The sequence below is a fragment of the Histoplasma capsulatum genome (assembly GCF_000150115.1).
Source record: "Histoplasma capsulatum G186AR genomic scaffold supercont2.3, whole genome shotgun sequence".
In the NCBI taxonomy this organism is placed as follows: domain Eukaryota; kingdom Fungi; phylum Ascomycota; class Eurotiomycetes; order Onygenales; family Ajellomycetaceae; genus Histoplasma; species Histoplasma capsulatum.
In genome coordinates, this window is record NW_025544803.1 from 216,152 (window position 1) to 229,776 (window position 13,625).

The following is a 13,625-nucleotide window of genomic DNA, read 5'->3' on the forward strand; positions in this document are numbered from 1 at the left end:
AATCATCACTTGAACCGAAAAAGATGAAATATAAATAGGGAAATAAATATATAACAACAAATAAGAAGTCTGGCCCATCCGACAAGGCTTCTGCAACGAGATCCCTTTTAATTAATTCCCCTGCTTTGAAAGAGAAGAAAATTGAAAAGAAACCATCACCGCCGCTTTCCATAAGCTACAGACCTTGGGAATGAAAAATGAAAAAAAAGGGTGAACTCCTCGCCTCATGAATAAGCCCCATCGAGTTACTTGATTCCACACATATATGATCAAAATACATATGGGAAACCAAGCAATCGCATGACTATCGAAACACGACGAATGGCAACCTATCCTTCGCCAAAAAGGCCCCATCCCGTCCAAACCACCATTGTTTTCTCTGCAGAATAAAAACTTCCACAGAGTCGGGTAGGAACAGCGACGAGCCCTTCTTTCTTTCCTCCTCCCTTCTAAAAGAAGAGTGAGAAAAGAGAAGGGAAGGTAAAAAGGCGTAAGCCGCAATGAGAAATGCTTCTATGGCGGCGCGTTTCCGCAGTGCCTGGCTTGTTGTGAGGAACCCTCGCGGTTTTAAGACGGGGGCGCAGGGTGTCCGGGGACTTTCTCCCAAAGCTAGTAGTTGCGGTCTGAAGAGAGAATAGAATAAGCCCGTGAAGGGCTATTCTCTTCCCTCTCCTGTGCGTAAGCTTTGAATGCGATTCTTTGAGCGAGGAGTTGGGAAAGAAGAGAAGGGAGAGTTTTTTGGAAATTTTTTTGGCTGATTTTCTGTAGGTCTGCTGAGCTAGTACATATATTGACTAGTGTTTTGTCACGTGTATTTACTTGGCGTATCCGTGGATACCAACGGGTATAAAACGGTGGATATTCGAATCCAAATCACAATGAATCGTCATTTTCTACATTGTCTCAGCTTGGGTCAGGAAAAAGCTAGGTATTACAAACTACATGTGCTATTGGCAGGCATAAGAGCCTGCAGCTGTCGATCCTATGGACGTTCATACAGCTACACTGACAACTTGAAGCCGAATGGTTGACAGGGGAATATATTCCTCAAAGCATTTCTAAATACCTAGCTAAGGAGATATAAAATAGGTATACATACAAACACAAGAAATCCTAATATCTTTAAATAAAATTTATGGCAAGGAACACCCTCCAATAACAAAAATTTTTTTGTCTATGCCTTGCTCTTCTTCGTCTTGGACCTTTCTCCCTTACCTGATTTCCCTGCACCTGGAAGGCTAGCGTTCCCCTTCTCACCTTTTGCCAGTTTCTCCGGGGTATCTGACACCGCACTCACTTTCTTCGACGTAGATTTACTTTCTATCTTCTCCACTTCGCCAGCCTTTTTCGCCTCCTTCACGGTAGTATCCTTCTTATCCTTCCTCTCTTTCTTCTCCTTCTTGGACTTGTTTGAAGTAATCTCCACGTCAGCAACACGTCCATTGGGCTTCTCTGCTCCGTCTGTCGAGGTTTCAATGGTAGCACGCTGTTCTTGTTTATTCGTAGATTCCTCCATCCCCACATCATCAATCCTTGCCTGCCCCTCCTTCCCATCGACAGCAATATGAACCTCATCAACTCCCTTCAATGCCGGAATCTCAAACTCGTAGCCAAGCGCCTTCATCTTCTCCGCTCTCTTAGCTCTTCTCGCGTTTTCCTGTTTAATCTTCTTAGACCACTTCTCCTTCGTCTTCCCCGCCTCCATCCGACGCCTCTCAATGTCGTTCCACGGCGTCCTCTTGAATCGTTTATTTGCTCCCTTCCACAATTGCGGATGCACACTCTCCTTGGGTATGTACTTGCATTTCAAAATGTGGCCGAACATGAGGTAGTTGTCCATCGTGTCAGCGACGACTTTGGCGACGGACGCGGAAGCGAACTCGAGAAACGCGAAGTGCTTGGATTTGCCTGTAGTGCGGTTGCGGGAGAGGCGTAGTCGGGTGATGGGGCCGAATTGGGAGAAGTAGGCACGCATTTCGTGTTCGTAGAACCCGTGCGGAACACGGCTATTGAACGGCTTGTTAGTAGATGATTCTCTCTTCGTCGGCTGGTTGTATATGCAACTTACCCAACGTAAACAGTGCCTGGCTCTTCCAATTCCGTGGCGTTCTTCTTCATCTTGCGCAGCTTCCTCTTCACCTTCTTCGAATCGGGGATCACTGGGACGTTCTTTCCGGGTTCGAACCCGTCGTCCCCGGATATGTCCTCGTCGCCACTGCTTTCAAACCCCTGAATAAAAGCAGCAGTCTGGTCGTCATCTTCTCCCCCTTCGCTTCCCTCCTCATCATTCTCGGCGATTTGGCTGAAGACTCCCTCAAGCAGACCAGTAACACCTTTGGTCTTTTTGCTAGATTTGCCGGTACTCAAAGGCTCTTCTCCGGAATCGGGTTTCGTAGTAGTGATCTTAGCGACAGAAGGAACCGCTGATTCAGGAGCTTCAGCCGCCCTTTTTGGCTTTTTCTTGCTTGGTTTTTCCGCCTCGCCACCTATAGGTCTTGAGGCAGCGGGTGAAGGTGTGACGTGGTTTTTCTCTGTTTTCTCGCCATGGCATTCTTCTCCTTCGTCTTCGCTCAGAAAGTCCGCAGCACGTTTTCGAGGTTGGATCTGTCTCGCGGGCTCGCTAGCAACTTTGACAGGAATTAACTTGGGTGAAGAGCCATTGGAGGCCTCTGTAGATTTTGCCTTCTTCAGTATTGGCTTGGGGACTTTATCCTGGACCTGGGCTGCTTTAAATGTCGACCTTTTGGATTTCTTCAAGGGCGGGTCCGTGATCGTTGGGGCAGAGGCTGTGGCAGCTACGCAAGAAGGAAATTTGCCAAGTTAGCGAAAAATATTCTGAACAAAAGTACGAGGATAGTAACCAGCAACTAACCCTTGCGCTTATTAGCATTCTTCTCTACAGTCATTATGTCAAGCGGAGGGGAAATCGGACATGCTTGAAACCTTTGAAATATTTTATCAAGATATTTTTTTCGCGGGCAGTTGAAGTTAGTCCCTCAGGTGACTCGCCTGACCCTACACTAGTGAAGGCTCAAATAATTTCTTGGCAAAAAAGGTATCAGTTGAGGATAAAACAAAAATGAACTTTTATCTTCTCATACATTTTATTAATACACAGAGTGAATTATTTTTACTTTGATAATAGAGATCTACTAAATCTTGATTTAGATTAATATCATTAACTTGAGAAGTCTATATAAATTATGAATGAAAATATAGTTAGACGGAGCGAAGCGAAGTCTCTAAGAATCATACAAAGCTCCGAAACAAAAATGTGGGTTCAATGATCTTATTGGTTTAGGGTATTTATTTTATGCTGTGGAGACTTGACTTTTCGACACCAGTTCACTTGGCTTCAATGCCTCTTTTTCAATTATCTGCCTATCTATCTGCCTATCTATCTATCTATCTATCTACCTGCGCGATATCCGATTGATTGATAGAATCATGAATGCTAAATCTGTCTATCTGTCTATCTACCGCCCTATCTTTCAACTAATTCGACAGCTCAATATTCAATCAATCTCTATGGGAATAAACATCATCATCTAGCTGTCCACCTCCCTGGCAATGCTTAGATGATTATCTGGCTGCCTACCAGTTTGTTTATCTGCTCGCAGCTCAATTGCTTGAATGAATGATATCTTCCAATGGTATTATGGTACTGTATATATCAATGATGATAGATATCTATGACATCTAACAATGATAGCTAGTGATGATGTATATATTGATAGTGATATATCAATGAATCAATGATAGTTAATGATGATATCTATCAATGATAACTCACAAACTAGTCAATATATATATACTTTTTTAAAGTACTAAACATTACACTGTTACACAGTATATAATTATATGAAATTGTATGATTATGACCTTCACTAACGTAGGTCAGATGAGTCATCTGAGAGAATGAGATTCCTTTCTTTTGCAATTCCTTTCTCCTCTATTAATTCTTCTGACCATATACCCTTGCTGCCCCCTTCCTTCTGGGGCGTTGTTTATTTTTACCTTTTTTAAAAGAAGGATTCCTTTGTTTTTCTTTTGTTGTTTTTCTTTTTTACCCTTAGAATGATCAAGGAATCAAGGAATATAACTAGCATTCAGAGAGACAACAATAAGATCCTTCAATCCTTGTTCTCAACTTAATCCTTACACTAAGCAGATCCTTGGGGTCTACGGAGCCTTAGAGATTTCCTCCAGTTCTTGTTTCTCGCCGAGGTGTACCTGGGCGTAGCGAGACGCGTAGCCCAACCTCTTGTGTTGCTCTCACTGAGCTAGTGAATATGTGATCCTCTACAATATTACACCACTACTCAATGTTCATTAACGAGAGAGTCAGAATGCCGCAAAAAGCACATTCTTGATGGAGGTGTCGACTAATTCAGCTGAGTTACGCGAGCTCCTAATCTTCCGGATAAAACCCGGCCTCATTACTCTGTATATAGGCCAGTCTCAATTTGTGGCCGTGCACGCCTTTTACCTCGAATCAAATTGACGCCGGGCCGAACACATCCCAAGGTTGTCCGTATCTAAAGCCCATAGGTTTTAGTCTCATGAAATCATGGATGTCGAACATCTCATCGCTCTTCTTACTGAACTTAAGCCCCATGGTGGAGTTCCACTTCGCGGAGAAATTTCTATTGAGGATCCCATCCACAATCGGCTGTGTGTGGTCTTGGATGCAATCGCAAATGTGCTTATCTCAGAGCCGAGCGGGGAAGCAATAGCTGCTGGTATGCAGTGTCAGCAGTGTGGCCCTGGAAAAGAAAATAATTATGATCTTTGCTTCCAACACGGGTAACTATTGCCAACATAACTCTTGAACGCCCTTGAACACCCTTGAACACGCTCGCGAGACAATAATTCTGACCCTTAATTCAAACAAAGGTATTACCAATAAAACTCGTCAACATGCCCTTAAACTTACCCACGACCTGCGGGAACTCGCGGGGGACTTTGCCAATCTTCGAAAGAATGCAACACAAGAGAGACACAAACCAGCCAGATCAAATCTCAGCAATCAGAATTTAACAGAGAGCCCTTTCCTTGGATGAATGAGAATGAGTTTCTGTTGATCTTCAGCAGAAAACTGATACCTTCCGTGAAAATATTTTTTTATTCTCTCTTCCAAAAATTTATCAGAGGCTCCATAAGCCATACAAGGGCATCACTCGGGGGTTGGAATTCATGAGGATCGCTCAGATGCTGCCTGACAATGGAAACGCCGGTGTTGCCATTCTGAAGGATGTCTCCCGGATTATAAGGTGGATATTGGAACACCTGTCTTCAGATAAAGAGTCCTTTCCTACCACTCAGATTGGTCACCTAGTCGGTGGCTTTGGTTACATTGAAAATTTGAGTCAACAATTGTTTGAGAGTAAGACCTGGTTGACCGACTTGGGTGATATTACAATAGATGGTAAGTTTCTCAACAGTTTTATACTATCACATTCTTCTTCTAACCACTTTTCTCAAAGTTTCCTCTTGAGCAATTCTTGAAAAAAATGGCCTCAATACCAAATTCTGTAGTCACTCTTTTAAAGTATGCCTATTCTCCACGTCTCTACCAACCGATATTTCGCCAAATCGAAAATGGAAATCAAGTGTCTGAAACCCAGGCTCAGAAATATTCGGCTTCCTTTCCCAGATCATTGGTATGACATTGCTCAAAACATTCTTACGGATCATATTCCTCATTCACTTCTTGAAGAGATGCTTAAGAAAGATGAAAAAAAAATACGCCAGGGCTTCTTCTTCAAGAACACTTTGAGAGGAAATGGAGTGTTCAAGGGCGAGTCCATTGTGAATGTATTCTTGTACTTCATTTAATTGGTGGTGGTTGTTCAGGGATCTCTGCATTGCCATATATCGGGATGTAAAAACTATCTTGCATTGCCTGTTGGGAGTTTTTGAATGCTCTGCAAAAAAAAGGTGTGAAGGGTTCTCATGCTAAAGCCTATTTCCCATGGAAGGTCCCTGACATTGAAATGAGGGAAGCACAAGTACGGACGGATGAGAGTGATCAAATACTAAGTCACCTCCATTCAAAACTGGCTACTCTGTATGCCCAATGTTTTGAAGAACAGAGAAACTCGCGAAGATTGTCGGAGAGCTCAGCACAGTCAGCCGGAGGAGCATTTTACGCACCTGAATTTCCTCTTGAAACCTTTTATCAATGATATAAGAATTTGATTGCGTGCTTCTTGCATGATTTTGATGATCTGCTCTTTGTCAAATTTATATGAAAACGTCCAAATGTGCGTTTGCAAATTTCATTTTTGTTAGTTTATTTGTAATTAACAGCCATGACTCTATATCCATAACATTTGTCGATCAAGCAAATATCTAGCAAGGGGGCAGCTAGGTAGAGATCGCTATTCTAATTGAAATTCAGCATTATTACAGAGAACTCTAGCTAGCAAGGTTACTGTCTGATCGGTCTCTTAGAATATAAACCTTTCTCTCTCTATTAGGAATATCTATTTGAATAGCGATCTCTATTCCAATAGCAATTTACGACTTAGCAGAGCTGGAATACTCAGCGATGGTAAAAGAGACAGGAGAATACATAGCAGTTTGAGTAGTATATTCTACAAACAGGAGTCGGTATCAGATATTGACCCATTGCCTATGTAGATGAATTTTTTCTTATGCTTTCGCAACCGTCCATAGTGGAAGTGTATTCAACAGATTCTGCCACTTGATTTCTCGCTGTTGTAAATGGCTTCAAACCCATGGACTATTCTCCGTGATCCTGTTTGGAAAGTTATATGGCGGGGCCAATTCCGATCAGGAGCTGTTCGTGTTTTATGTACATGTACATAAAAACCCTGAGGTCAACAATGACGCCTGCACTGCGGAGTGCTCGAGTTCGAGCTTGTTAGTTAGCATTGAGGAGCTCTCTTGGAATAGAGTTTCGAAGAGTTGTTCATCCGGCACGGATTATTTTATTTAATATGTATGACTTTTCATAGATATAAAAACCACTTATTTCGACTCTCCATAAAATCCGAGAATAAGTGTGAGGCTTCTGGCTGATTCTGACAAGGTTTGAAAAATTTATGGTTGAGTGGGTCCGATTGCCAACAGCCTTGCTTTAGCGTCTAATTACTCAGATTAATCTCGTAGCTACTCACAACCTCCAACTTCAACTTTGGAACATCACATTCAGACAGTATACATGATGGGCAAGAGAAAACGACCCAAGAAGAAGCCACTTACCCAGGAGGAAATATGGGACGATTCTGCACTGGTCCAATCATGGGACGATGCTGTGGAAGAATACAATGTATGAAACCCTTCATGCACGTGATGCAATGCCTTTCTAACGCGCTTTGTTTCACGCCAGCTCTATCACAGTATCCAAGCGAGGGGTGAGAGCGTAGATGAAGTTCTGAGAGCTGAAGATGCGAGGATCCGTGCTGAGGATGAGGCCGCATTTGGCGAACATGCAGCTGAGGACCCACCACATGCTCACCCTGTGGCTGAGTTTGAATCTGTCGATGAGGAAGCCAATGATCAAGATATGGAAATGGAGGCAGGAACAGATTCTCACGGTGCCCAGCAGGAGGCCTCTAGCGCCAAGAAGAACCCAGAAGCCAATCGCACCGCTGGCGGAGGATTCGCCACCATGCCACAACTCGTTTCGCAAGGAGACGATGCATCTAGTAAGTTCCTTTCCAATTACCTGCCTCACGTCACAGAGTGTGGCTGAGCGAACATTGGGCTAACATTGAAATTCTCAGGTGCGGACAAAGCATTGAAAAATCTGATGATGGCATGGTATTTTGCGGGCTACTACACGGGCCTCTATGAAGGACAGCAGCGGGGAGCAAATCAGCACTCATGATTTTATTTTACTTTGTTTTACCTTCTTAGACTATGCCGCAAGGAGGATAATGGCTGGCGGCCTTGGAGCCAACACGGGACAATATATGGCGGGTAAGTCCCACTGAGTGGACGTTCCAAAAGTGAGACAGGGACAGTTCCAAATCGAAGGCGGCTGGGTGTCCCATAAAGGGAAACCCATCATCCATATTAGACGTCTGCTTCTGGGATGTTACCTGAAGTGGAAGACGGGAGAATACCAAGCAGGATCCCAGGTCAAATTGAGATGTCTGGGTGGATTTTCTTCCAAGGGCGGATGACACTATCGGGACGGTCGATTGTAATCAGGGTCTGGGCCATTGTAGCAAGGTACATTTTGCACGATCTGGGTTCATCTCAATTACTCCACTTCAGCCGATGTAGCGGCCAACCGTGCATGACGATATAGGATGAAAGCTGTACCATCCCATCCCCATGCTCGAAACCCAGACGGGTATATGCGCATATCCTGTACAATTGAAAACCATATCTCATGTGTGTGCATATCCGCCAATATCACAAAAACAATCCTGTTATTCTAGATTTTATTTGAAGGGATAGATACTCCCCCAGCAATCTCAAGATCTTCAAAGTATGTGACCCAGGTTGGTTTTTTCAAGTCGTGCAAGTTCTGTAACAAAGAACAAACACACAACACCAAGCAAACCTCTATCATACACCCTTTAATCAACTACAAAAAGAGCCATAAATTTTTGGTATCCCAAAAGCTATGTCGTGATGGCATGCTCTTCTTTGACTCTAGCCTGGCTTGGGAGTTGGCTATGCACTCGAAACTGAGAGGCTCGACCATGAGACACCACCCGACACATTTCCAACTTCACCATCGTCAGACCTCATCAGATCCGCCTCAATCCAACCAAAACAGGAACAAGCAGGTGCAAGGACTATGCAAATGAGCGATCTGGGCTGTTTGATATCGGCGTCCTTCGGGAAACCCCTTAATCCTCAGATTCTCAAGTAACCACTCTGCCGCCATATTCATGCAGGAATTTAAAACTATGCCCTCCGCCCCCTCGGGCTTCTCCTACTTCTACGTTCCTATTCCCTCTCACCATTCAGGAGTCCAAGTGCCTCTGCATCTTTTCGTCTTTGTTCTTTTTCTCAGATTCTTAGTTACCCTCTTCCTTCTTTTCTTCCTAAGGAACCTCAAAAAGTTCTCCTCATTTCACTCACTTAGATCGCTGCTTGCGGCGACTCACGAGCAGGGCCTCGTCCAATCTTTTATTTCATATATCTATCTATCTCTATCACGCATATATCTATTTACCTGACTTGGATTTTAATATTGCTGCATTGGATTTTTCTATTCCTTGACGAAGGACGCAGGCGAAGCAGAATTACACCGAACAGGAAAGAGGTCAGTTCAATTCACACAACAATGGCACGAATATTCGCTTTGGCTTCTCTTGTGGTAGCGGCTGCAGCATCAAACCATGCTAGCGATGATCCTGGTCTTCCATTTGCTCTAGGCAGTGGTGGCCAACAAGGAGTTGGCTTTGATGTCGGAGCACAGGATGGCGGTGGGGAACTTGGAAACTACCGCGATGTTATTCTGGGCGGCGGAAAGTCGAACGATGTGATAGGGAATGGAGGGTTTAATGGCCATTCACGAGGGCAGTCCATCAGTGTAACTATCATCACAACCAATGTTGGGGGCGGTGCAAAGTACCAAGTTTGGAACGAGCCTCCCATGCAACAAGGGAAAGAGCATCGGGTATGTGCTAGTAATCACTATTGAAAGTGAGAAACCCCCTGAGACCGTGCCACTGACTCAGTTCCCCAAACCAGGTTATTGTTGGCGGTGAGGCTGGTCTTGTATATCAGCCAGAAACCATAAACGCTGCTATCGGCGACATGGTGGTGTTCGAATTCATGTCCCAGAACCACACGGCGACTCAATCTACCTTTAACAAACCATGTGTCCGGATGGCCCAAGGCATCGACTCCGGGTTCATGCCAAACGCTGATAACACTGTGAACCCTCCACCAAGCATGAAGTTTCAGGTTACCACGCTAGACCCGGTGTGGATGTTCTGTGCTCAAGGCAAGCATTGTGAGAAGGGAATGGTATTTAGCATCAACCCTACCGCCGAAAAATCGCAAGCCCGATTCAAGGAGATAGCCATGGCTGGCACAGCTGATCCTCCACCCCCGGCCGCTGAAACTGGAGGCGGTAATACAATCATTGAAACTGCCTCGCCCTCTGAAGCCATCGCCACTCCACAAGCAACCGTAGCCATCGGAAACGGCCAGATGGGATCTGGAGATGCCTGCACTTGCTCGTGCCTCTGCGGAAAAAAATCGTGGCCTGAAGGCCTTGGTCTCAATGCCCAAGGCGGACTACCCGGTATGCTTGATTTACTTATCCATCTCATCGGACTCCGAGTAGAACTTACTTGATCCAGTCTAACAAAGTTGAAAACAGGCACTATTCCAATGTCAGAATCTCCAGCCAAGCGTGCTCTCAACCCTCACTATTTCTAAGTTTTCTCAATTGAATAAATTGGTTGCCAAAAGAGCGGAAAGGAAGCTCTAGCTTCCATCGCGTGGTAGAGATGGAGGATAAAAGGAGACCCAAACCCCATCCCCCTTCCCTCTTCATGATGTCGAATTCTTCAGATACCAACACTAAAGCCACAATGAACGCCCATTAGCTGGAGAACGAAAATGCCAATAAGACAAGAACGGCCAAAAAATTCCTTCCCTCTGCAGAATTGCACGTTATGCTCCCCTTTTGTCTTCTACCTTAAAGTCTGTCAATCGAGGAAGATTATCGAGAAGAACCCAAGAGCAATCTGTCTCTCAGCTTGTTTCACTCCTTCTTCCTATCCGCCTTTGGGTATTTCTCAAATTTGCCTGTTGTAATAGAAACTTCCACAGGTTTTCCTTCCCCTTTTCTCCTTCTCAAATCCAATTTTCCGTACGTTGGATGTTTTGATGTATATGTATGTGGGTTCGTGACATATTTCTTCGTGTCCTGTCACCATATTATCCCAATTTATGTACTGCTATGTCTCCTGTGGATTTTATCCATTACCTTTGCTGTTTTTATATTTTTGCGTGATCGTCCCCTCCCTCCATTGATGATGTATTTAATTACCCACCCATATGTATACAAATATCGATATCAAATTACACAGTCTATGTCCCGTCGGATATAGGATATGATCTACTTGGTATGCCATTTCTTTCCTCTTTTGTATCATGTGCCTTGATTTCGTCGTAAGGAAATTAAATGCTCCTCGATATACCAGAAAGGTTTGGGTCTCTCGTGTCCCTTTTTCAGCCGAGAGGAGAAAGGAAGCTAATTGAAAGGCAGAAGCTCAAGCACTGTGGCCTTTGCATTTGTGCTCCCTGGAATGGAACCGGTGTCCTTCTAACAAAAATAACCACTGTTACAATTCAATGGCAGCCGAACGAAGAAACGCTAGACAGTGAGAATGCAATGGGCTTGGAGTTTTATCCTTTTACTGGCTGCCACCACTTCTGTATGACGACTCGGAGATATGCTGGGGTACAAACAGAGGGAGCATACAGTGCTGATACAGCAGTACCTGCTTCCAGGTTTACTGGCAGGTGATATATAATTAATTCATGTTGTAGTTACTGCAGGACTCCCAAAGGAAAAGTTCGCAAGGGAGCCTTTCGAGAATACAACAGTGCTTTTGGACGAAGAGGCAAAAAACAAAGGATAAAATAGCGGCAATGCAGATTTATTCACTTCAACACATTCAGCGAAAATTATATGAAAAAAGAACGGATGTATACATATGTACCGTACCTAGGCATGTATTCTCAACTCTATCAGACACGTCATCTTCCAAAGAGACTATTAAAGGGGAGTAGACGCAAAATGAGAGAGAGAAAAACGAAGACGTGAAAGAGCATTATGTCCCTCCCTACTCTTCGTATTTTCTTTGTGAAAAAGAAAATGATTTGCTGTTGGCATGGCTTTTGACCTCGAGACATCATTGTTAAAGGACGAACGAGACTTCGATGATGCCGTGTTGGTTTTTTGGCTTGTTAACCCGCACCTCTTTGGTTGTCATTCTGGAGGGTTATTTTTTGGTTTTTTATTCATGTTCGTCATTTCATATAGATCTGTAGATAGATGCTAAAGACGCCTTGTTCCTGGTTAGGATCTATGTCATAGACTGGCAATGGGGAGACATTGACGAAATGTGTTGCTGCAAACAAGCCACCCTGTATTTGGGGGGAAATGACAACGAAAACGACCCCGAGTCGGATATTATTCATGGAGGAATGTAAAAATCACAACATCGGATATGGTTTTCTTCGCTTAGCCTTTGAAATAACGATGCGGTACCACTCCAAAACCCAAGTTTTATTCACAAATTCGTCCCGACGTCGCCTCCGGCCTATGAGCGCAGTAGGCCGAACACACAGGATGGAAGAAAAGGAATCGGGGAGGCAAAAAACAAGAACGAAATTATGATACATTGATAGAGATTTATTTGCCCAAAAAGCGAACCCATCAATCGACACGTCAGGCGGTCAATACTAGCACACCCGAACAACAGCTGGGATTAGAACGGGCAACATTCTGAAATCGCTCTCGGTCTCTTCTGTAATTTGCAGAGGTAACAGAGGCATCAATGATTACCACAACAAGGGTATGTTGGAGACCTGGAAATATGTGTGAGGAAGAAAAAAACGAGGAATCAAAATTGAGAAATTGGCTAGTTAACGGTTAGGGTGTTGTGTGCATTAGCTAAGCAAGACGGCGGCTCCACGCACCCCAGGCGAGATTGTGCCCAACATCTAGATCAGGAGTACTTGACAGCAGCACCCATCAGCATGGCCTATCAACGATATATTCTTCGTCTAAATAAATGACTGACAATTATTAGCATATGTCTACATCTATCTAAGAAGGGAAATATAATTAATTACAATGCCATAGGGTTGCAGGATTTTAAAGAAGATAGGAAAGAAGCTAAGCTCTATCTCCTCCACGTATCTTACCCATGCTGATGCTCAGCATTTGCTGTGGTCAGAAATTTTGATTTTCCATTTCTAACCACGTTCAACTAGAACCCGATTGAAGTTGGTTGATCGTAACTCATTAAGTCATTGTATCATGGTCGGATCACTGAAATGGCGCCAGAATAAAGATCCAGCCTCTTTGAAAACGTGGCTTTCTACGTCCCTATTACTGATTTCTACCTCGTCCCTTTGTGTCGTCTACAACTCCGGAAATAATAGAGGGGTGAGAGAGCACCTGTTATAAGTTTTTTGGTTGACTCCAATTCGGTTATCCATGGTGGAACAACAACCTCTTTACAATTATTGGTCTATTTCGGTCAAGTAACAAGGACACAGACACACAGCTGAATGTTTTTGTTTCCAACAAATATTTTAGGATTTATCTCTTTAGTGTGAACTTTGAAAGCTCTTCTATTCTTCTTGCAGAAAATTTCCCTTACACTGTGCAAGTGGTGAAAGAGAGCTTAGTCCCTGTTTTTCCCTCAGCAACTTCAAAGCCAAGAGGAATCAACTTATCGGAGCTCATTTGCCGTCTTCTACCCGTGTTGACTATTCAATGATCCCCGTCTATCATGCGCACCAAATCCACGTTCCAATCGACGCGAATTTGACTTCATTGCCAGCGGTTCCTCAGAAGGCGTTTATCCATTGGGGGCCAAATCCTAGCTTCTTCAACATAGTCTATACAGGTGATGTGGGGATGGGTTATCATGAGCTTCTTG

At 43.9% G+C, this 13,625-nt stretch overlaps 4 protein-coding genes across 4 annotated transcripts; 3 read left to right on the plus strand and 1 right to left on the minus strand.

Annotated features, from left to right (window-relative positions):
• Positions 1 to 1,019: 1,019 nt before the first annotated feature.
• On the minus strand, positions 1,020 to 2,906 carry HCBG_02250 (ribosomal biogenesis protein Gar2; the record flags this gene model as incomplete). The annotated part of the gene is made up of 3 exons (XM_045429299.1): positions 1,020 to 2,006; positions 2,069 to 2,795; positions 2,873 to 2,906. 3 exons carry the CDS (start codon positions 2,904 to 2,906, stop codon positions 1,175 to 1,177), a joined length of 1,593 nt encoding a protein of 530 aa, XP_045289194.1.
• A 2,305-nt stretch (positions 2,907 to 5,211) lies between these two features.
• Positions 5,212 to 5,838, plus strand: HCBG_02251 (uncharacterized protein; the record flags this gene model as incomplete). Its single annotated transcript, XM_045429300.1, has 2 exons — positions 5,212 to 5,428; positions 5,720 to 5,838. The coding sequence occupies 2 exons, from the start codon at positions 5,212 to 5,214 to the stop codon at positions 5,836 to 5,838; spliced, it is 336 nt and encodes a 111-aa protein (XP_045289195.1).
• A 1,354-nt stretch (positions 5,839 to 7,192) lies between these two features.
• HCBG_02252 (uncharacterized protein) lies at positions 7,193 to 8,479 on the plus strand (the record flags this gene model as incomplete). The annotated part of the gene is made up of 3 exons (XM_045429301.1): positions 7,193 to 7,297; positions 7,358 to 7,676; positions 7,755 to 8,479. The coding sequence occupies 3 exons, from the start codon at positions 7,193 to 7,195 to the stop codon at positions 7,856 to 7,858; spliced, it is 528 nt and encodes a 175-aa protein (XP_045289196.1).
• A 795-nt stretch (positions 8,480 to 9,274) lies between these two features.
• HCBG_02253 (uncharacterized protein) lies at positions 9,275 to 10,380 on the plus strand (the record flags this gene model as incomplete). The annotated part of the gene is made up of 3 exons (XM_045429302.1): positions 9,275 to 9,610; positions 9,685 to 10,243; positions 10,322 to 10,380. 3 exons carry the CDS (start codon positions 9,275 to 9,277, stop codon positions 10,378 to 10,380), a joined length of 954 nt encoding a protein of 317 aa, XP_045289197.1.
• Positions 10,381 to 13,625: the final 3,245 nt, after the last annotated feature.